The sequence below is a fragment of the Loxodonta africana genome, chromosome 1 (assembly GCF_030014295.1).
Source record: "Loxodonta africana isolate mLoxAfr1 chromosome 1, mLoxAfr1.hap2, whole genome shotgun sequence".
Taxonomy (NCBI): domain Eukaryota; kingdom Metazoa; phylum Chordata; class Mammalia; order Proboscidea; family Elephantidae; genus Loxodonta; species Loxodonta africana.
In genome coordinates this window covers 224,113,243-224,135,127 of record NC_087342.1, presented here as the reverse complement: position 1 = coordinate 224,135,127, position 21,885 = coordinate 224,113,243, and the positions used below count along the sequence as shown (strand labels likewise).

The window sequence follows — 21,885 nt, the reverse complement described above, 5'->3', positions numbered from 1 at the left end:
GCTATTATACACATGGACCTCACCAGATGGAATACACAGGAATAAAATTGACTACATCTGTGGAAAGAGACTATGGAAAAGCTCAATATCATCAGTCAGAACAAGGCCAGGGGCCAACTGTGGAACAGACCATCAATTGCTCATATGAGAGTTCAAGACGAAACTGAAGAAAAGGAGAACAAGTCCACGAAAGCCAAAGTACAAAGTTGAGTATGCCCCACTGAAATTTAGAGACCATCTCAAGAATGGATTTGATGGGTTGAACACTAATGACTGAAGACCAGAGGAGTTGTGGAATGACATCAAAGACATCATACATGAAGAAAGCAAGAGGTCATTAAAAAGACAGGAAAGAAAGAAAAGACCAAAATGAATGTCAGAAGAGACTGTGAAATTTGCTGTTGTACATCGAATAGCTAAAGTGAAAGGAGGAAATGATGAAGTAAAAGAGCTGAACAGAAGATTTCAAAGGGTGGCTCAAGAAGAAAAAGTAAAGTATTATAATGACATGTGCAAAGAGCTGGAGATAGAAAACCAAAAGGGAAGAACATGCTCAGCATTTCTCAAGCTGAAAGAACTGAAGAAAAAATTCAAGCCTCAAGTTGCAATATTGAGGGATTCTATAGGGAAAATATTAAATGACACAGAATGCATCAAAAGAAGATGGAAGGAATACACAGAGTCACTATACCAAAAAGAATTGGTCAACATTCAACCATTCCAGGAGGTAGCATATGATCAAGAACTGACAGTACCGAAGCTGCACTGAAGGCATTGGCAAAAAACAAGGCTCCAGGAATTGATGAAATATCAATTGAGATGTTTCAGCAAACTGATCCAGGGCTGGAAGTGTTCACTCATCTATGCCAAGAAATTTGGAAGACAGCTACATGGCCAATCAACTGTTCCCAAGAAAGGTGATCCAACCGAATGCAGAAATTATCAAACAATATCATTAATATCACACGCAAGTAAAATTTTGCTGAAGATCATTCAAAAGTGGCTGCAGCAGTACATCTAAAGGGGACTACCAGAAATTCAAGCTGAACTCAGAAGAGGGTGCGGAACCAGGGATATCATTGCTGATGTCCAGTGGATTCTGGCTGAAAGCAGAGAATACCAGAAAGATGTTTACCTGTGTTTTATTGACTATACAAAGACATTAGACTGTGTGGATCATAACAGATTATGGATAACATTATGAAGAATAAGAATTCCAGAACACTTAATTGTGCTTATGAAAAACTTGTACATGGATCAAGAGGCAGTCGTTTGAACAGAACAATGGGTTACTGTGTGGTTTAAACTCAGGAAAGGTGTGCCTCAGGGTCATATCCCTTCACCATACATATTCAATTTGTATACTGAGCAAATAATCCAAGAAGCTGGACTATATGAAGAAGAACGGGGCATCAGGATTAGAGGAAGACTCATTAACAACCTGTGTTACATACATGACACAACCTTGGTCGCTGAAAGTGAAGGGAACTTGAAGCACTTACTGATGAAGATCAAAGACCACAGCCTTCAATATGGATTACACCTCAACATAAAGAAAACAAAAATCCTTGTAACTGGACCAATAAGCAACATCATGATAAATGGAAATAATATTGACGTTGTCAAGGATTTCATTTTACTTGGATCTTTTGTCAACACTCATGAAAGCAGCAGGCAAGAAATCAAATGATGCCTTGCATTTGGCAAATCTGCTGCAAAATACCCCTTTAAAGTGTTAAAAAGCAAGATGTCACCTAGAAGAATTGTGATGTTGGTGAAGAATATTGAATAGAATGCTGAAAGAAGAAACTAATCTCTCTTACCAGAAGTACAACCAGAATGCTCCTTAGAAGCAAAGATGGTGAGACTACGTCTCTCATACTTTGGATATGTCATCAGAAGGGATCAGTCCCTGGAGAAGGATATTACGCTTGGTAAAGTAGAGGGTCAGCAAAAAAGATGAAGACCTTCAATGAGATGGATTGACACAGTGGCTGCAACAATGGGCTCAAGCATAACAATTTTGAGGATGGCGCAGGACCAGGTAGTGTTTCATTCTGTTGTACATAGGGTCACTGTGAGTTGGAGCTGACTTGATGGTACCTAAAAATAACAACAATAATTCTAGAAATGGGTTTTCATTTTTAATTAAGAACCCAACTGATGAATTTCATAAGTTATTCAGGCATGGCATTACTGAATTTTAGAAAAATAAAAAGGTGTGGTCTTAGGCTGGGTTCTCTAGAGAAACAAAACCAGGAAAGTGTATAAATACATATATTGAGAGATTTATATCAAAGAAAGGGTTCACGTGATTGTAGAGGCTGGAATGTCCCAAATCTGTGGATTGGAATAGAGGCTTCTCCCCGATTCACGTAGGCACAGAAGCTGGCGAACCCAAGATTGGCAGATGGGAAAGCAGGGCTCTTGCTCACAGGCTGTGAATATTGATGAATCTCAAGATTGGCAGGCAAGACCACAAGCCTTCTTCTGATTCACGCAGCTGCAGGGGCTGCCAAACCCAACATTGGCAGGTTGGAGAGCAGGGTTCCATTCACAGGCTGTGAAAATGGACAAATCTCAAGATCGACAGAAAAGCTGATAGCTCAAGTCCCAAGAACCAGAGGTCAGATGAACAGGAGACAGCGCAGGATCCAGAGGGAGCAAAAAGCCAGAAAGTCTGCTTATATTCAGATGCAGGCCACAGCCCCAAGGAAACTCTCTTTTAACTGACTGGGTACTCAAAGCAGATCCCATTATGGGAGTGATCACATATAAACACTGAGAATCATGGCCCAGCCAAGTTGACACAAAATCTTAACCATCACAATTATAGATTCATAATTTTCAAAAGGAAAAAATGTTTTTAAAGTTATAGAACTCTTTTTTCGAATGCAAGTATACCCTTGCAGTCCAAGGTAAAACCAACAAGGGTGGTGTTAACCACCTCAGGCAGGCTTTCAGCAGCCCTTCGCTAGTCTAATCCCTCACTGCTACAATTGTTGTCATGTGTTGGGCATAGAGCAGGGGCTTAATAAAGTGCTCGTGGGAAGATTCTTAGAGATTTTAGGAGACTAACTACTGAGCCCAATGTTGCAAGGGTTAAGTGCTCACTGCTCACTGAAAGGTTGGTGGTTTGAACCCACACAATTATTCTGTGGGAGAAAGACCTGCCAATCTGTAAAGATTACAACTAGAAAACCCTATGGGGCAATTCTATTCTGTCCCATGGGTTACCTATGAGTCAAAATTGACTTGATGGTGTCTAACAACAACAACCACTGACAACAGCATTTTAACGCTCGGATGATTCACAACCTTTCTGTGAAAGAAATAGCAGTATTTCCTAGGATCTCTCTGGGGTGAAGTACTGCCATAAAGAGAAACACTGTTGTCCTTTCCTCCCCTGATTACGTGTGTGTGTGTATGTTTGTGTATATGTGTGTTTCTATGTGTGATGGTGCTGGAGACCTTAATAGGAATTACTCATTCTTTGTTGAAAAGAGAATAGATCGCTAACATTTCATTATTTAAAGAAAGATTGTTCTCCATTTCCTTTGCTTTCTTTGGATTTGCACTGATTTTCAATCTGATTAGCCGGGCTCAGTCTGTTTCTTATATAACCAAACCCAAGCCTACTGCCAGAGTTGATTCCAACTCCTAGTGACCCTACAGGACAGAGAAGAACTGCACCATACAGTTTCCAAGGCTGTAATCTTTACACAAGCAGACTGCCACATCTTTCTCCCATGGAGCAGCTGGTGGGTTCAAACAGTCGATCTTTTGATTAGCAGCAGAGCTCTTTAACCACTGCACCACCAGGGCTTCTTGGTTTCTTGTCTGAACAAATAAAAATGTCCTCTTGATTTGAGATTATACAATTGACTAAATAATTCATGAAATATTTAGAAAGTTGAAGAACCACGCCACTGGATTAAATTTTATTATCAACTATTATTAAGCTCTCTGCAAACCAACTCTAAGGAGACATTTTGGGGACAATTGGGGAAATTGTTGAGTCAAAGTGATCGGGTACATGAAAGAACATTATGAAATATTTTCTGATCTGCCCTCAAAATTTCTTCTAAGAAAAATTTTTTTAGTTCCCTAAAACTGAGCCAGGTGATCCTGAATCCTACATTTTCCTACAAACACTGAATTTTGAGTTCCACCATCTTCATCTGAATAACGAAGCCTAGAATCACGGAGTATGTTTGCATTCTGCCGTTTGTTTATGTGGCTTTTTCCTAAAAGAACTGGAATAAGTAATGAAGTATTTGAGATTGCCTTAATAACTGAACCTCAGAAGTGTTACTGGTTTTTCCTGGGAGGTGCTTCTGTGGTTTCTGTACTGGTTTCCAAATACTGAAAATGTACATATGGACTTTCACACTGATCTGTACCTCTCGGGGCTCAACAACTGAGACAAAAGAAGAATGCATTGCACAGCATTACAGCTCCTTAGGGTGCTGCCCAAATCTCTTGATGCCTGGGAGAGTTAGTGCAAGGTCCTTTTCCAATCCTTTCTTCCCTCTGCTGGGAAGAAAAGGATTGGAAAAGGAAATGTCGAGCGGCTCGAATACTAGCGTTAACCCTCTTCCGTAGGCCTTGCAGGCATGAAACTGGATATACAGAATACCCCCTGAGTATACAGAATACACGTTTTCAAAATGAGTAGAAGAAAGTAGAGCAGGAAATACGCAAGGAGTTAACACTGTCTATCTCTGGATTTGGGGATTGTGTTTTCTTACATTAGCTTTTATTTTGCAATTTCTGTTTTCTCCTCTTAACAGTTCTGCATTTGTTTAAAATTTTTATTGTGCTTTAAGTGAAAGTCTACAAATAAAGTCAGTCTCTCACACAAAACCTTATATACACCTTGCTACGTACTCCCAATTGCTCTCCCCCTAATGAGACAGCCCACTTCCTCCCTCCACTCTTTCTTTTGGTGTCCTTTTCACCAGCTTCTAACCCCCTCCACCCCTCTCATCTCCCCTCCAGGCAGGAGATGCCAACTTAGCCTCCAGTGTCCACTTGATCCAAGAAACTCACTCCTCACCAGCATCCCTCTCCAACCCATTGTCCAGTCCAATCCAGGTCTGAAGAGTTGGCTTCAGGAATGGTTCCTGTCCTGGGCCAACAGAAGATCTGGGGGCCATGACCACAGGGGTCCTTCTAGTCTCAGTCAGACCATTAAGTCTGGTCTTATGAGAATTTGGGGTCTGCATCCCACTGCTCTCCTGCTCCCTCAGGGGTTCTCTGTTGTGTTCCCTGTCAGGGCAGCAGTCATTGGTTGTAGCTGGGCACCATCTAGTTCTTCTGGTCTCAGGATGGTATAGTCTCTGGTTCATGTGGCCCTTTCTGTCTTTTGGGCTCATTGTTACCTTATGTCCTTGGTGTTCTTCATTCTCCTTTGATCCAGGTGGGTTGAGACCAATTGATGCATCTTAGATGGCTGCTTGCTAGCGTTTAAGACCCCACAGCCACTCTTCAAAGTGGGATGTAGAATGTTTTCTTAATAGATTTTATTATGCCAATTGACTCAGGTGTCCCCTGAAACCATGGTCTCCAGACCCCTGCCCCTGCTACGCTGGCCTTCAAAGCATTCAGTTTATTCAGGAAACTTCTTTGTTTTTGGTTTAGTCCAATTGTGCTGACCTCCCCTGTATTGTGTGCTGTCTTTCCCTTCACCTAAAGTAGTTCTTATCTACTATCTAATTAGTGAATACCCCTCTCGCACCCTCCCTCCCTCCCTCCCTCCCCCTCCCTCCCCCCCTCATAACCACAAAAGAATGTTTTCTTCTCAGTTTAAACTATTTCTCAAGTTCTTATAATAGTGATCTTATACAATATTTGTCCTTTTGCAACTGACTAATTTCACTCAGCATAATGCCTTCCAGGTTCCTCCATGTTATGAAATGTTTCACAGATATCTCACTGTTCTTTATCGATGCATAGTATTCCATTGTATGAATATACCATAATTTATTTATCCATTCATCTGTTGATGGGCACCTTGGTTGCTTCCATATTTTTGCTATTGTAAACAGTGCTGCAATAAACATGGGTGTGAATATATCTGTTCATGTAAAGGCTCTTATTTCTCTAGGATATATTCCAAGGAGTGGGATTGCTGGATTGTATGGTAGTTCTATTTCTAGCTTTCCAAGGAAGCACCAAATCGACTTCCAAAGTGGTTGTACGATTTGACATTCCCACCAGCAGTATAGAAGTGTTCCAATCTCTCCACAGCCTCTCCAACATTTATTGTTTTGTGTTTTTTGGATTAATGCCAGCCTTGTTGGAGTGAGATGAAATCTCAGTGTAGTTTTGATTTGCATTTCTCTAATGGCTAATGATCGTGAACATTTCCTCATATATCTGTTAGCTACCTGAATGTCTTCTTTAATGAAGTGTCTATTCATATCTTTTGCCCATTTTTTAATTGGGTTATTTGTCTTTTTGCAGTTGAGTTTTTGCAGGATCATGTAGATTTTAGAGATCAGGCGCTGATTATAAACGTCATAGCTAAAAACTTTTTCCCAGTCTGTAGGTAGTCTTTTTACTCTTTTGGTGAAGTCTTTGGATTAACATAGGTGTTTGATTTTTAGGAGCTCCCAGTTATCTAGTTTTTCTTCTACATTCTTTATAATGTTTTGTATGCTGTTTATGCCATGTATTAGGGCTCCTAACGTCGTCCCTATTTTTTCTTCCATGATCTTTATCATTTTAGATTTTGTATTTAGGTCTTTGATCCATTTTGAGTTAGTTTTTGTGCATGGAGTGAGGTATAGGTCTTGTTTCATTTTTTTTGCAGATGGATATCTAGTTCTGCTAGCACCATTTGTTAAAAAGACTGCCTTTTCCCCATTTAACTGTTTTGGGGCCTTTGTCAAATATCAACTGCTCATATGTGGATAGATTTATGTCTGGATTCTCAATTCTGTTCCATTGGTCCATACATATGTTGTTGTACCAGTACCAGGCTGTTTTGACTACTGTGGTGGTATAACAGGTTCTAAAATCAGGTAAAGTAAGGCCTCCCACTTTGTTCTTCTTTTTCAGTAATGCCTTATTTATCCGGGGCCTCTTTCCCTTCCATATGAAGTTGGTGATTTGTTTCTCCATCTCATTAAAGAATGTCCTTGGGATTTGGATCGGAATTGCATTAAATGTATAGATCGCTTTTGGTGGAATAGACATTTTTATAATGTTAAGTCTTCCTATCCATGAGCAAAGTATGTTCTTCCACTTATGTAAGTCTCTTTTGGTTTTTTGCAGAAGTATACGGTAGTTTTCCTTGCATAAGTCTTTTACATCTCTGGTAAGATTTATTCCTAAGTATTTTATCTTCTTGGGGGCTACTGTAAATGGCATTGATTTGGTGATTTCCTCTTCGATGTTCTTTTTGTTGGTGTAGAGGAATCCAACTGATTTTTGTGTTTATCTTGTATCCCAATACTCTGCTGAACTCTTCTATTAGTTTCAGTAGTTTTCTGGAGGATTCCTTAGGGTTTTCTGTGTATAAGATCATGTCATCTGCAAATAGAGATACTTTTACTTCTTTCTTGCCAATCTGGATGCCCTTTATTTCTTTATTTAGCCTAATTGCTCTGGCTAGGACTTCCAGCACAATGTTGAATAAGAGTGGTGATAAAGGGCATCCTTGTCTAGTTCCTGATCTCAGTGGGAATGTTTTCCTGATCTCAGCGGGAATGTTTTCATGCTCTCTCCATTTAGGGTGATGTTGGCTGTTGGCTTTGTAAAATACCCTTTATTATCTTGAGGAATTTTCCTTCTATTCCTATTTCGCTGAGAGTTTTTATCATGAATGAGTGTTGAACTTTGTCAAATGCCTTTTCTGCATCAATTGATAAAATCATGTGATTCTTGTCTTTTGTTTTATTTATGTGGTGGATTAATTGTTTTTCTAATGTTGAACCATCCCTGCATACCTGATATGAATCCCACTTGGTCATGGTGAATTATTTTTTGGATACGTTGTTGAATTCTATCGGCTAGAATTTTGTTTAGGATTTTTGCATCTACATTCATAAGGGATATAGGTCTATAATTTTCTTTTCTTGTGGTGTCTTTATCTGGTTTTGGTATCAGGGATATGGTGGCTTCATAGAACGAGTTTGGTAGTATTCCATCCTTGTCTATGCTCTGAAATACCTTTAGTAGTAGTGGTGTTAACTCTTCTCTGAAAGTTTGGTGGAACTCTGCAGTGAAGCTGTCTGGATCAGGGCTTTTTTTTGTTGGGAGTTTTTTGATTACCTTTTCAACCTCTTTTGTTATGGGCCTGTTTAGTTCTACCTCTGTTTGTGTTAGTTTAGGTAGGTAGTGTGTTTCTAGGAATTGATCCATTTCTTATAGGTTTTCAAATTTGAGTATAGTTTTTCATAGTAATCTGATATAATTCTTTTAGTTTCAGTTGGGTCTGTTGTAATATCACCCATCTCGATTCTTATTCGGGTTATTTGCTTCCTCTCCTGTTTTTCTTCTGTCAGTTTGGCCAGTGGCTTATCAATTTTGTTGAGTTTTTCAAAAAACCAGCTTTTGGTCTTGTTAATTCTTTCAATTGTTTTTCTGTTTTCTATTTCATTTAGTTCAGCTCTAATTTTTGTTATTTGTTTTCTTCTGGTGCCTGTGGGTTTCTTTTGTTGCTTTCTTTCTATTTGTTTCAAGTTGTAGGGATAGTTTTTCATTTTGGCCCTTTCTTCTTTTTGGATGTGTGCATTTATTGATATAAATTGGCCTCTGAGCACCGCTTTTGCTGTGTCCCAAAGGTTCTGATGAAGTGTTTTCATTCTCATTGGATTCTCTGAATTTCTTTAGTCCATCCTTAATGTCTTCTATAATGCAGTCTTTTTTGAGCAGGGTATTGTTCAGTTTCCAAGTGTTTGATTTCTTTTCTCTGCTTTTCCTGTTATTGATTTCCACTTTTATGGCCTTATGGTCAGAGAAGATGCTTTGTAATATATCAATGTTTTGGATTCTGCTAAGGCTTGCTTTATGACCTAATATGTGGCCTATTCTAGAAAATGTTCCACGTGCACTAGAAAAGAAAGTACACTTGGTTGCTGTTGGGTGGAGTGTTCTGTATAAGTCCACTAGGTCAGGTTGTTTGATTGTGGCATTTAGATCTTCCATGTCTTTATTGAGCTTCTTTCTGGATGTCCTGTCCTTCACCGAAAGTGGTGTGTTGAGGTCTCCTGCTATTATTGTGGAGCTGTCTATCTCACTTTTCAGTGCTGCTAGAGTTTGTTTTATGTATCTTGCAGCCCTGTCATTGGGTGAATAAATATTTAATATGGTTATATCTTCTTAGTGTAATGTCCCTTTAATCATTATATAGTGTCCTTCCTTATCTTTTCGGATGGATTTAACTTTAAAGTCTATTTTGTCAGAAATTAATATTGCCACTCCTGTTCTTTTTTGATTGTTGTTTGCTTGATATATTTTTTTCCATCCTTTGAGTTTTAGTTTGTTTGTGTCTCTAAGGTGTGTCTCTTGTAGGCAGCATATAGACGGAACTTGTTTTTTAATCCATTCTGCCACTCCCTGTCTGTTTATTGGTGCATTTAGTCCATTTACATTCAGGGTAATTATGGATAGGTAGGAATTTAGTGCTATCATTTTGATGTCTATTTTTGTGTGTTGACAGCTTCTTTTTCCCACTTGATTTTATGTGCTGAATAAAAAAAAACTAAAAAATAGTGCTGAGTAGATTTTCTTTATATATTGTTGTTTCCTCATATTTGTTGTTGTTGATTTTGTTTCTGCTGAGTGCATTTTTCTCTTGTATTTTTTTTGATGAGTAGGATAGTTTGTCTCCTTTGTGGTTACCTTATTATTTACTCCTAGTTTTCTAAATTTAAAACTTTTATTTCTTTGTATCGCCGTATCTTCCTCTTCATATGGAATGTGTATGATTACATTTCTTAGTCCCTCTTTATTATTTTAATGTTGTTGTCTTTTATATAATAACATCGTTGTCACCGTGTTTTGGGCTTTTTTTTTTTTTTTTTTTTTTAATAATTGTGCTTTTTTTTTTTGGATTTTCTTGTCTGGGTTGACTTCTGGTTGCTCTGCCCAGTGTTCTAGTCTTGGGTTGATACCTGATATTATTGATTTTTGAACCAAAGAACTCCCTTTAGTATTTCTTGTAGTTTTGGTTTGGTTTTTATGAATTCCCTAGATTTGTGTTTATCTGGAAATGTCTTAGTTTCACCTTCATATTTAAGAGACAGTTTTGATGAATATATGATTCTTTGCAGGCAATTTTTTTCCTTCAATTTTTTAAATACGTCATCCCATTGCCTTCTCACCTGTATGGTTTCTGCTGAGTAGTCTGAGCTTATTCTTATTGGCTCTACTTTGTAGGTGACTTTTCATTTATCCCTTGCTGCTCTTATAATTCTCTCTTTATCTTTGGTTTTGGGAAGCTTGATTATAATATGTCTTGGTGACTTTCTTTTCAGACTTACCTTATGTGGGGTTCGATGAGCCTCTTGGATAGAAATCTTCTCATCTTTCACAATATCAGGGAAGTTTTCTGCCAACAAATCTTCAACAAGCTTCTCTGTATTTTCTGTTATCCCTCCCTGTTCTGGTACTCCAATCACTTATAGGTTATTTCTCTTTATAGAGTCCAGCATGATTCTTAAGGTTTCTTCATTTTTTAAAAATTATTTTATCTGATTTTTCTTCAAATATATTAGTGCCAAGTGATTTATCTTTGAGTTCAGAAATTCTAGCTTCTACTCATTCAATTCTGCTCCTCTGACTTTCTATTGAGTTGTCTAATTCTGTAATTTTATTGTTAATCTTCTGAATTTCTGATTGCTGTCTGTCTATGGATTTTTCCAGCTTATTAAACTTTTCATTACGTTCCTGAATAGTCTTTCTAATTTCTTCAGTTGCTTTATCTGTGTGTTCCTTGGCTTGTTCAGCAAATTACCTCATTTACTTCCTGATGTCTTGAAGGGTTTTGTATATTAAACTTTTGTATTCTGCATCTGGTAATTTCAGGAATGCACTTTCATCTATAAGATCCCTGGGTTATTTGCTTTGAGAGCCTATTGAGGTGATCATGGTCTGTTTCTTTATGTGCCTTGATATTGACTGTTTTCTCTGAGCCATCTATAAGTTATTGTATTTAATTTATGCTTGCTAAGTGTGTCGTAGCTGCTTGCTTTGTTTTGTTTTGGTATACCCCTATGGGTTGCTTGAGTGAGCTCGCTTGATTATTTTTGCCCTTGGAGCTCTGGTGTCCTGTTCCCAGCTGGCTAGAGCTGTTATCAGGTATATCAGTCTAGGAGCCCATTCAGTTTTCTTGTATAAGTTCAGCTCAGGTTTCCAGGTAGCTGATATCAAGTGTGTGATACCGGCTCTGTTGTACAGTCTCAGAGGGACAGGGGTGATTGGCTTATATACTGGTATCTGATTGTAGCACGGGGTCACTCTCTGAACAAGGCCAGGGGCTGAGAACTGACCCCCAAGTGTCTCTGAGGAAAATACATCTCCATTCCCTAGAGTGTGCTGATGGGTGGGTTCTGCAGAGGGACCATGGGCACCCAAAGTTTTTGGTTGTAAGGACTGGGAGGTACCAGTTATCTTTGGACTCCTGTCTCGGGTGGCTGGGTTACCTGAGTGGAGCTACCAGTCCTTAGGTCCCTGATGTCGATAGGTGAGGTCCTTGTTTAATAGGCAAAGCAGTGTCAAACATCAAACAGCCACCTCTCCACTACATAGCCGAAATGGTTGGAGTTTGCCAACAAGGGCCTATTCTCCTGAAATAGGCCCACATAGGTCCATGCAGAAGGGAAAGTTACTCAAGGTTGATGGACAGTTTATGCCTGGACAGGAGCCACTTCTGTCCTGAGCTCCCCCGATTAATGGAGCTAGCAAATTATCTTTTCCCCCCAGTTGCAAATTTTTTCCTTCCCCAAGGCCGGGAGGATGGCTCCAGGTGCTCATCAGGGTCTATCTCAGGCCCAGGGATTCAGCCACTGAAGCCAGATTGGGGGTGAGGTTGGGGGGGGTGCAGTAAAATATACGCAAGTACTTAGCTTTTGCCGAGAGCGCCCTTCTCCTCTGGTTCCGGAGGTGTGAGTGGGCTGTGTGGCTGGCTGCTTCTCCCTGAGGAAACTGCGGCCCAACGCTAGGACCAGCCCGGTGCTGCCGCTGCTGCCTCCGCGCTGGCAATGGTGCCTGAGGGCTCCCTGCAATTCAGGTCCAGTAACTCCTCTCCACTTCCAAAAGGCCTCTTACTCCCCCTGCCCCTCAGTTCGTTGTCTAAGCTTGCCTTTGATGTTCAGGGCTCCCAGCTTGTCACAAATATACTTGTTTCACTTGTTTTTTTATGTCTTTGTTGTAAAGAGGACACGTCGGGAGCATCTGTCTATGCCGCCATCTTGGCTCCACCTCCTCTCTTCTGCATTTTTAAGTTAAAAAAAAAAAACCCAAACCCAGTGCCATTGAGTTGATTCCAACTCATAGTGACCCTATAGGACAGAGTAGAACTGTCCCCACAGAGTTTCCAAGGAGAGCCTGGTGGATTCGAACTGCTGACCTTTTGGTTAGCAGCCGCAGTACTTAACCACTAAGCCACTGTGGTTTCTGTTGCAACAATGCAAATATGTATGTTATAATATCAAAAATGACTTTATGTCTACAATGTTGACAGCATATTAAGGATCAAAACTCTTTGAAAGTTTGAGAGGCATGAAATTTGGCTCCTTCAGGTGACTAATAGTTTGGAACGTGGTTGTATCAGTCAGAAACAGAACCAATAGGAGATAGAGGTGCACACATATGCACATGCAGCCTGAGAAAAAGAGGGATTGTGAGGGAGATTTCAAGGAATTGGCTCATGCAGTTGTAGGGGCCGGCGGGCTGGAAACTCAGGCAGGAACTGATGTTGTACTCTGAAGTCGATAAGCCATAGGGCAGGCAGGGGGCTGGAAACTCAAGCAGGGTTTCTATGTTTCAGTCTCAAGGTAGAATTCCTTCTTCTCCAGGAAACCTCAATTTTTGCTCTGAACGCCTTCAGCTGATTGGATAAGGCCCACCCACGTTATCCAGGATTATCTCTTTTACTTAAAGGCCACCTGATGGCAAATGCTAATCCCATCTACAAAATGACTTCACAGCAACATCTAGACTAGTGTGACCAAACAAATGGGCATGGTAGCCTAGCCAAGCTGACGCATGAAATCAACCATCACAACTGCATTTTGAACAGTGTCGGGGTGAGAGTCCCTTAAGCTGCCCTGCAAATTTGGGTTGCAGCCAGCTGTGGCTCTAGACTTCTTGGTGACCAGCCATACTGTTTCAGAATGTTCAGGGACTCAGAGACATGACCAGGTGCACGGCGTGGGCTCCAAGAGCCCTGGGGAAGAGAAACTAAACTTCTTGCAGTTGTGGTTTAGACAGGTACAGACTTGACTGATGGATTGAAGGCGCCAGAAGGAGCTGGGGTGGAGGGAGCACAGGAGGGCCCTGACAAAGCTAAGATAAATGAGGACATCTGTCAGGGCAGGAAGGGCCTATGGTCCCTGGGTCCACCGTAGCTCACTCAGACCTTCCCTTGCTCTCTGCCCCCAACCTTTCCTCTTGTGTGTCTGTGGGTTCTGGTGGGAGAGAGCTATGAGCGAAGGAAACAGTGTGTCACTGTGGAAAGTCCTGTCAAAGTAAGGAGCAGGTGTGGGGGGTGAGAGGCATTCAGAGGTGGCTGGCAAGTGAGAGTGCAGTGACAACTGTCCCCAGAGCAGATGACACCAGCCAGAGCAGAAAACTGCAGGGCTATGGTCTTCATCTGTAAAATGGGAACAAAAGCTGGGACAACTTCATAGAGGTGTTATGAAAACTAAACTATTAATGCAGGGACAACATTTAGTGAAAGCCTGGCACAAATTAAATGATAACCAGAGTTTAATAAATGTTGGCTATTATTACTGTTTTTGTCACTGTTGTTTTCTGAGATCCCTTCTCTCTCCTTGTCTTCTGGAGTTTTCCAAGTGATTAAATAGTTCGATTTTATGTGATAAAATAAAATGGATTTGGGACTTTTTTTTAAAGCAAAGAAATTGCATCTCAGGATTTATTAGCCAAGGGTTACATTAAACCTTAAGTGGATTGAACTCGAACAAACTTTTAAAAATGATTGTGGTATCTTAAAGTTGAATTTTTATCCAATTAAAAAAAACGGGCACTTAATGTCATTCTTTGCCTGAGGAAGGTTGCAAGAAGAACTAATAACACTTTGTGGAGCTTAATCTATTATTGAAAGTAGTAATTTTAACAGTTTTGAACTCATTTTTAAGGACATAATAGAAATAATATTCAATAGACATTGGCCTTTCCTTGTTAGGAAATGACAGTGATTAGACTAACTGCAGACAGCCTCTCCTATTAGAAGATAATGGGAGTCTTTTGAGGAATAAGTGGGGGAAAATGAGTGTTACATATTCCATGAAAGACCTCACATCTGAAACAGTGCTCACTACTTTGTCTTGCCATGATTTATTTATTCATGGCGTGACCTTCAAATGCTGTATCTTTTACTCTATTCGGCCTAGAAAATGAATTCAAATGAACGGTGAGAAGAATGCTTTTCCTAGGAGTAAAATATAAATTTTCCTTCAAAGGGGTGTAAAATATGCCAATTCAAAAATAACCATGTCAGACGTAGACCTCTGTGAAATCTGAAAAGGGAGCTCAGTTCCTTCTTTGGGTATTGTCAGGGTTTTGTCCCCGCTTTGTGAAATTGAACCCTGGGCATGGACAATCAAATCACGCTCATGGCTCAGGTACTTTAAATCACTCTTTTAATTCAAAATGAGATTTTCAAATCACTGAGTGCTCGAGAAATTGTGCATGGATGAAGGAGGAAATGGATCTTGATCTGTCTTCTCAGCTCGAGACTTCCTGGAGGCGGCAAAGTGGTTCTATCAATGGAAACCAGTACCCCATTTCTTCAAGATCTTTCCAAACTTGAAATCAGTTAGGTAGTGTATCTGAGTCTGAATACCACCCAGGTAAGCATCTGCAGTTGCCTTTACCTGAACATGGTGGTATTGCTTGTTCCGTTTCAGTATTATTATAAATGTGATCTATAGGATGGGGAAAAAAATCTGTGCTCTTTCCGGCTGGAATGACTACTTAGAGATTCACGTTATTGGTTGTGACTCAACTTACTGATTCCCAAACTTTTCTTGACTTGGCCCTAAGCTAAACAACACTGGGATTGTGAGATTCCAAGAGCAAAATAAAATGAGAAAAAGCACCTAATTTAATATGCTGAGAAGTTCTCGTAAAGATGCCGATTACTGCATTATGAAACAATGCCATTTTCGCTACTTTGGGAAGTAGAAGGAAGTGTGTATTAGGGTCCTCCGGGGAAACAGTACCAATTATACGTACACACAGAGAGAGAGACAGCCAGACATTTATTTTAAGGGATTGGCTCACATGATTGCGGGGGATGGCAACCCCATAGGCCAGGTGGCAGGCTGGAAACTCCAGCAGGAAGCCTATGTTACAGTCTCGAGGCAGAGTCCGCCAGAGAAACCTCAGCTTTTTGCTCTTAAAACCTTCAACTGAGGCGGAAAGACCCACCCACATTATTGAAGGTAGCCTCCTTTGTTGTTGTTAAGTATATCTAGTTGATTCCGACTGATAATGACCTCACAGGACAGGGTAGAACTGATTTCTTGGCTGTAATCTTTACGGGAAGAGATCACCAGGTCTTTTCAACCAAGGAGCAGCTGGGTAGTTTTGAACCTCCAACCTTCTGGTTAGCACTTAACTGTTTGTGCCACCATAATCTCCTTTACTTACAGTCAACTGATTGTAAATGTTAATCACATCAACAAAATATCTTCATAGCAACACCTAGATTACGGTTTGACCAACCGACTGGGCACCATAGCCTATCCAAGTTGACACATATCATTAGCTATCACAAAAAGGTGACATAAAATCTTGTTCCAGGGAGAAAGGAAGAGCTGGTATACAATTATTGTTGTTGTTAGGTGCTGTCAAGTCAGTTCTGGCTCATAGCGACCCTCTGTATAACACAAAGAAACACTGCCCATCCCACAGCATCCTCAGAATCATTGCTATGTTTGAGCCCATTGTTGCAGTCTCTGTGTCAATCCATCTTGTTGAGGGTCTTCCTCTTTTTCCATGATCCTCTACCTTACCAAGCATGATGTCCTTCTCCAGGTAATGATCCCTCCTGATTAACATGTTCAAAGTACATGAGACAAAGTCTCGCCATCCTCACTTCTAAGGAGCATTCTATTCTGTATTTCTTAGGAGAAGACTGGATGGCACCTAACAACAGCAACATGTCAAAAAGCATTTCATAAATTGCAAACTGTGACACTAAATTTACTTATTTATAGTAGACAGATGAAATGTTATTAAGTTATTGAAAAAATATTCATCCAACCTATTATGTGCCTTTTCTAAAGTATAAAAAGGGGAAAAAGAGTCCAGCATCATCTGTTAGTACCTCTGCCAGAAATGTTTCACCAGAGTCTAATTGTGAGGGAACAATTAGACAATTTCAAACTGAGAGATGTTGTGCAAAACAATTGGCCTGGACTCTACTAAAATGTCAATCGTGAAGGTCAGAAGAAGACTCTAGAGATATGACAACCTATGCCATGGTGATTGTTGATTGGATCTTGGATTTAAAATGAAGTATAATAAATAGCCCAAACAGGAAAGGACATCATTGGGACAACTCGGGGAATTTGAACTGCATATTAAATGATTGTATTGTGTCAACTTTAATCCAGATGTGATCATTTTGGTGTTAACTATGGTAGGATAATAGCTTGTTCTTAGGAGATACATGTTACAGTGTTTAGGGTGAGTGTCTCTGTGTCTACAACTAACTCTCAAATGGTTTAGCTAAACATTTATATATTCACACAGAGTAATAAAGCAAATGTGGCAAAATATTAATTATTTGTGAATCTAAGTGAAGGCTGAGGATTCCTGGTAGCACTCTGCTGCTAACCGAAAGGTTGGCAACTTGAACCCACTAGTGGCTCCTCGGGAGAAAAACCTGGCAATCTGCTCTCGTAAAGATTATAGCCTAGGAAACCCTATGGGGCAGTTCTACTCTGTCCTAGAGTATCACTATGAGTTGGAATCGACTGGAAGGTACACAACAACAAGTGAAGGCTATTCAGATTTTCATTGTTAACTATTCCTGAAACTTCTCAGTAGTATTGAAAAATTTTCAAGATAAGAAGTTGGAGGAAAATTAAAAAAAAAAAAAAGCCATACTCAAGCCAGTTGAGTTATTAAAAAAACAGACCTTGAAATACGTCTCTTGCAGGTCATGTTTTCCGAGCATCTTATTTTACTGTGAAATACAAATTAAAAAAAAAACAAAACAAAACTCACTGCTGACTCATAACAACCCTGTAGGACAGAGTAGAACTGCCCCCACAGTGTTTCCAAAAAGTGGCTGGTGGATTTGAACTGCTGACCTTTTGGTGAGCAGCCCTAGGCCTTACCCACTGTGAGACACAAATACATACATTAAAAAAAAAAAATCCGTATTCTTCTAATCTATGGTTTAGGCAATAAGTGGGATTATTATTACCAATTCGAAATATTTTTCCACAAAATTCCAGGAAAACAGATGGAAGTTCTGAATCAATGTGCACATTTTTCAAGCTGTTTGAAAATACTCTAAAAAGTTCATCTTGGGAGAGGGTATTCAAAAGAATTAAAGCATTATTTTCATTTTAATGTTTAGAAAACTTTCAATTCCAGGGAGGGAAAGACCTCAGTGTGCTAATTGCCTTGCTAACTCACTTGTTGTTGTTGTTAGGTGTACCAAGTCGATTTTTGACTCCTAGTGACGGGTAACGGGTTAGCGATCTGCATGACAGAGTAGACCTGACCCATAAGGTTTTCTAGGCTGTATGTAATCGTCACAGAAGGAGCCCTGGTGGTGCAGTGGTTAAGTGCTTGAGTGCTAAGCAAAAAGCCATTGGTTTAAACCCACCAGGCTTTCTCCATGGGGGAAAGTTGTGGCAGTCTGCTTCCTTAAAGATTACTCACTCTGCCGTGGAGTTGATGCAAACTCACAGCCACCCTATAGGACAGAGTGGGACTGCCCCAAAGTGTTTCCAAGGGAGTAAATCTTTACAGAAGCAGACTGCCACATCTTTTTCCAGCTGAGTGGCTGGTGGGTTTGAACCACCATTCTTTTGGTTAGCAGCTGAGTGCTTAGCCACTGCACCAACAGGGCTCCTTGGAAATCCTATGGGACAGTTCTACTCTGTCCTGTAGGGTCCCTATGAGTTGGAATCGACTCTATAGCAATCAGTTTGGTTTGGTTTAATCTTTGTGGGAGCAGATAGTCAGGTCTTTCTCCCATACAGCAGCTGGGTGAGCTTGAACCACTAACCTCTCAGTTAGCAGGTGAGTACTTAATTTTTGTGCTGCCAGGGCTCCTTGCTAGCCTACTACCCAGGTTTTTTTCATGCCTACAAGATCAAATGTTCCATCTCACTCTCTAGGAGAGACGCTGGGTAGTCACCAACGTGACCAACTTACTATTCTTTTGCTTCTTTTTGGGTTTGTTGTGGTACGATTCTGATTTCTTGGTGTTCTTGTGGTTGTTAGGTGCTGTTGAGTTGGTTCCAACTCATAGCGACCCTACGTACAACAGAATGAAACACTACTGGATCCTGTGCCATCCTCATGATCGCTACTATGCTTAAGCCCATTGTTGCAGCCACTGTGTCCTCCACCTCATTGAGGTCTTCCGCTTCTTCACTGAACCTCTACTTTACCAAGCATGATGTCCTTCTCCGTGGTCTAGTCCCTCCTGACAACATATCCAAAGTATGTGAGACATAGTCTCACCATCCTTGCTTCTAAGAAACATTTTGGCTGTACTTCTTCTAAGACAGATTTGTTAATTCTTTTGGCAGTCTGTGTATATTCAATATTCTTCTTAGGTGGTTGAATCCAGGTAGAAATCACCTGACATACTTTTTTTCTCTTTCTTAAACAGATCAAAGGCAACAAAACTGGAACGAAGCAGTTGATAGTAGTTCTTGGCTTTTTGGTACGTAATTGAATATTCTTTGAAACTAATTCTTTCTTTTGAAAAGCCTGTTCTTTATCTTGCCATTCTAGTTTGTGAGCCAAATAGAATAGCCTAGATGTGTTTGTCCCTAGGCTATGAGGAGGAAAGTTAATGGTATTGACAAATAACCAGCTATGTTTTTAAACCAGATGTCCTCCTGACAATGGATTTCTTGGTGGTGACAACTTTTCAATGGGCCAGTAGTTTAGTAAAGCAGTTTATTTTTTTCTGGAATTAATTTTTTTTTGACAATCAATGGTGAGGAACATACCAGAACTATCAGAGTAACATAGAACTACAATTATGTGAGCTCTCTTTTATAAGCAAGCATGCGTTTAGATGCCCAAATGTAAAGTGAATCTTCTAGATATGGGGCATTTGCTGATCTAAATTTATTGAAAATCAAAATAGAATATTTATACTTGAGGATTATAAAATAAAAATAGAACAATCTTCAGATGTTCCCACCTTGAAAGTTCATCTTTGATGAACTAGGCTAGATCGGAGTTCTGTGAATGTATGTAATTCTTTTCATGATTTCTTGACTCTTCTATTTACAAAATGATTAAAAAAGAACTATGTCTCAACTCCTGGGTGGGACACTCATCTCATCTTTGATTTTGCTCTTTTTATAAAGATAAAACACTCTTCCATATTTGTTCTATGGATATAACTGAAATTCTGGTAATTTTTCTGAGAGTACTAGTGTATTCATTTAAAAGTTATCATTTTTCTGTGGTCCAGTTGGTATATCATAACCACTATTCTCCCCAGTATTTACTTTCTACCATTTCCAATTATACGGCAACTGTCTTTGAAACATTGTTCCTCATGGTCCATTAAATGCCATCACACTTTTTGCTGACCATTGCTCTTCTCAGTTTTTCTTCCCTGGTAAGTGAAACCCATTGTTCTTGTTTCCTAAGGCATTGACATGAAGTTAGTTTTGGTGCGTACTGTAGCTGTTCAGATTTCCTCAAATGTATATATTTCTATTGTTTCAACATGTGTGTACCAAAGATACACGTTTATTGATGCAATTGTGTGACTCAGCCAATAAGATGCCCCCATTGCAATTCTATGATAAAGAACTTTTTATTTACCATAAAATTTGATGTTTCATTGAGAAATTTTAAGGTTTATGTTTCATATCTGGATGATCTACAAAACTGGTTACCTTAAGTCAAAGATATTGACAAAAATGGGTAGATTTTTACCATCTTCAAAATGAGGCATCAGGATTGGAGGAAGACTCATCAACAACCTGTATTATGCAGGTGATACAACCTTGCTTGCTTAAAGTGAAGAAGACTTGAAGCATTTACTGACAAAGATCAAAGACTGCAGTCTTCAGTATGGATTACACCTCAAAGTAAAGAAAACAAAAACTTCACAACTAGACCAATAAGGAACATCATTATAGACAAAGAAAAGATTGAAGTTGTCAAGGATTTCATTTTACTTGGATCCACAATCAACACCCAGGGAAGCAGCAGTCAGGAAATCAAACGACTCATTGCATTGGGCAAACCTGCTGCAAAAGATCTCTTTAAAGTGTTAAAAAGCAAAGATGTTGCCTTGAAGACTGAGGTGCGCCTGACTGAAGCCACGGTGTTTTCAATTGCATGATATGCATGCGAAAGCTGGACAATGAATAAGGAAGACTAAAGAAGAATGTTGATGCCTTTGAATTACAGCGTTGGCAAAGCCTATTAAATATACCACGGACTGCTAAAAGAACAAACACATCTGTCTTGGAAGAAGTACAGCCAGAACGCTCCTTAGAAGGAGGATAGTGAGACTTTGTCTCACATACTTTGGACATGCTATCAGAGAAGGGACCAGAACCTGGAGAAGGAAATTATCTTAGTCATCTAGTGCTGCTATGACAGAAATACCACAAGTGGATGGCTTTAACAAAGAGAAATTTATTCTCTCACAGTCTAGTAGACTAAAAGTCCGAACTTAGGGCATTAACTCCAGGGGAAAGCTTTCTCTCTCTGTGAGCTCTGGAGGAAGGTCCTTGTCACCAATCTTCCCCTGGTTGAGGAGCTTTTCAGCACTGGGACACCGGGTCCAAAGGACACGCTATTCTCCTGGCTCTTGTTTCTTGGTGGTATGAGGTCTCCACATCTCTCTGCTTGCTTCTGTCTTTTATATCTCAAAAGAGATAGTCTTAAAATACAACCTAATTTTGTAGATTGAATCCTGCCTCATTAACATAACTGCCCCTAATTCCATCTCATTAATATCATAGAGATAGAATTTATGATGCATAGGAAAATCACATCAGATGACAAAATGGTGGACAATCACACAATACTGGGAATCATGGCCTAGCCAAGTTTACACACATTTTCGAGGAACGCAATTAAATCCATAACAGACATCATGCTTGGTAAAGTGGAGGGTCAGCGAAAAAGAGGAAGACCCTCAATGAGGTGGATCGACAGTGGCTGTAACAATGGGCTAAAGCATAACAGCAGTCTTAAGGAGGGCACAGGACCAGGCAGTGTTTCGTTCTGCTGTCATAGGGTCACTATGGGTTGTAACCATGTTAATGGTGCTTGAATACAGCAGCAGCAACAACAAAAGTTGTCAAGTAATTTTTTTTTTTTTTCAAATACTTCTGATTAGGGGACTCCTCATAATGAAATGTATCTAGGACAGAAAAAGATGTGTTATAAGGAAACCCTGCGTTGGTTGAAAGACTGGATTCAATGAACTCTCTGGTCTTGTAATATAAAGTC

General features: G+C 39.8%; 1 protein-coding gene across 22 annotated transcripts in view; it reads left to right on the top strand.

The window, feature by feature from the left end:
* Nucleotides 1-21,885, top strand: part of IPCEF1 (interaction protein for cytohesin exchange factors 1) — a 319,466-nt gene that overhangs the window by 55,856 nt on the left and 241,725 nt on the right. For 17 of the 22 annotated variants that reach the window (XM_064292423.1, XM_064292503.1, XM_064292438.1 and 14 more), the window contains one exon: nt 19,061-19,114. In XM_064292423.1, coding sequence (XP_064148493.1) covers nt 19,061-19,114 — 54 coding nt within the window. Of the gene's footprint in view, nt 1-10,076; nt 15,048-18,666; nt 18,889-19,060; nt 19,115-21,885 lie in introns of those variants that run through there. The other 5 variants (XM_064292456.1, XM_064292471.1, XM_064292466.1 and 2 more) reach the window with 2 other exon arrangements.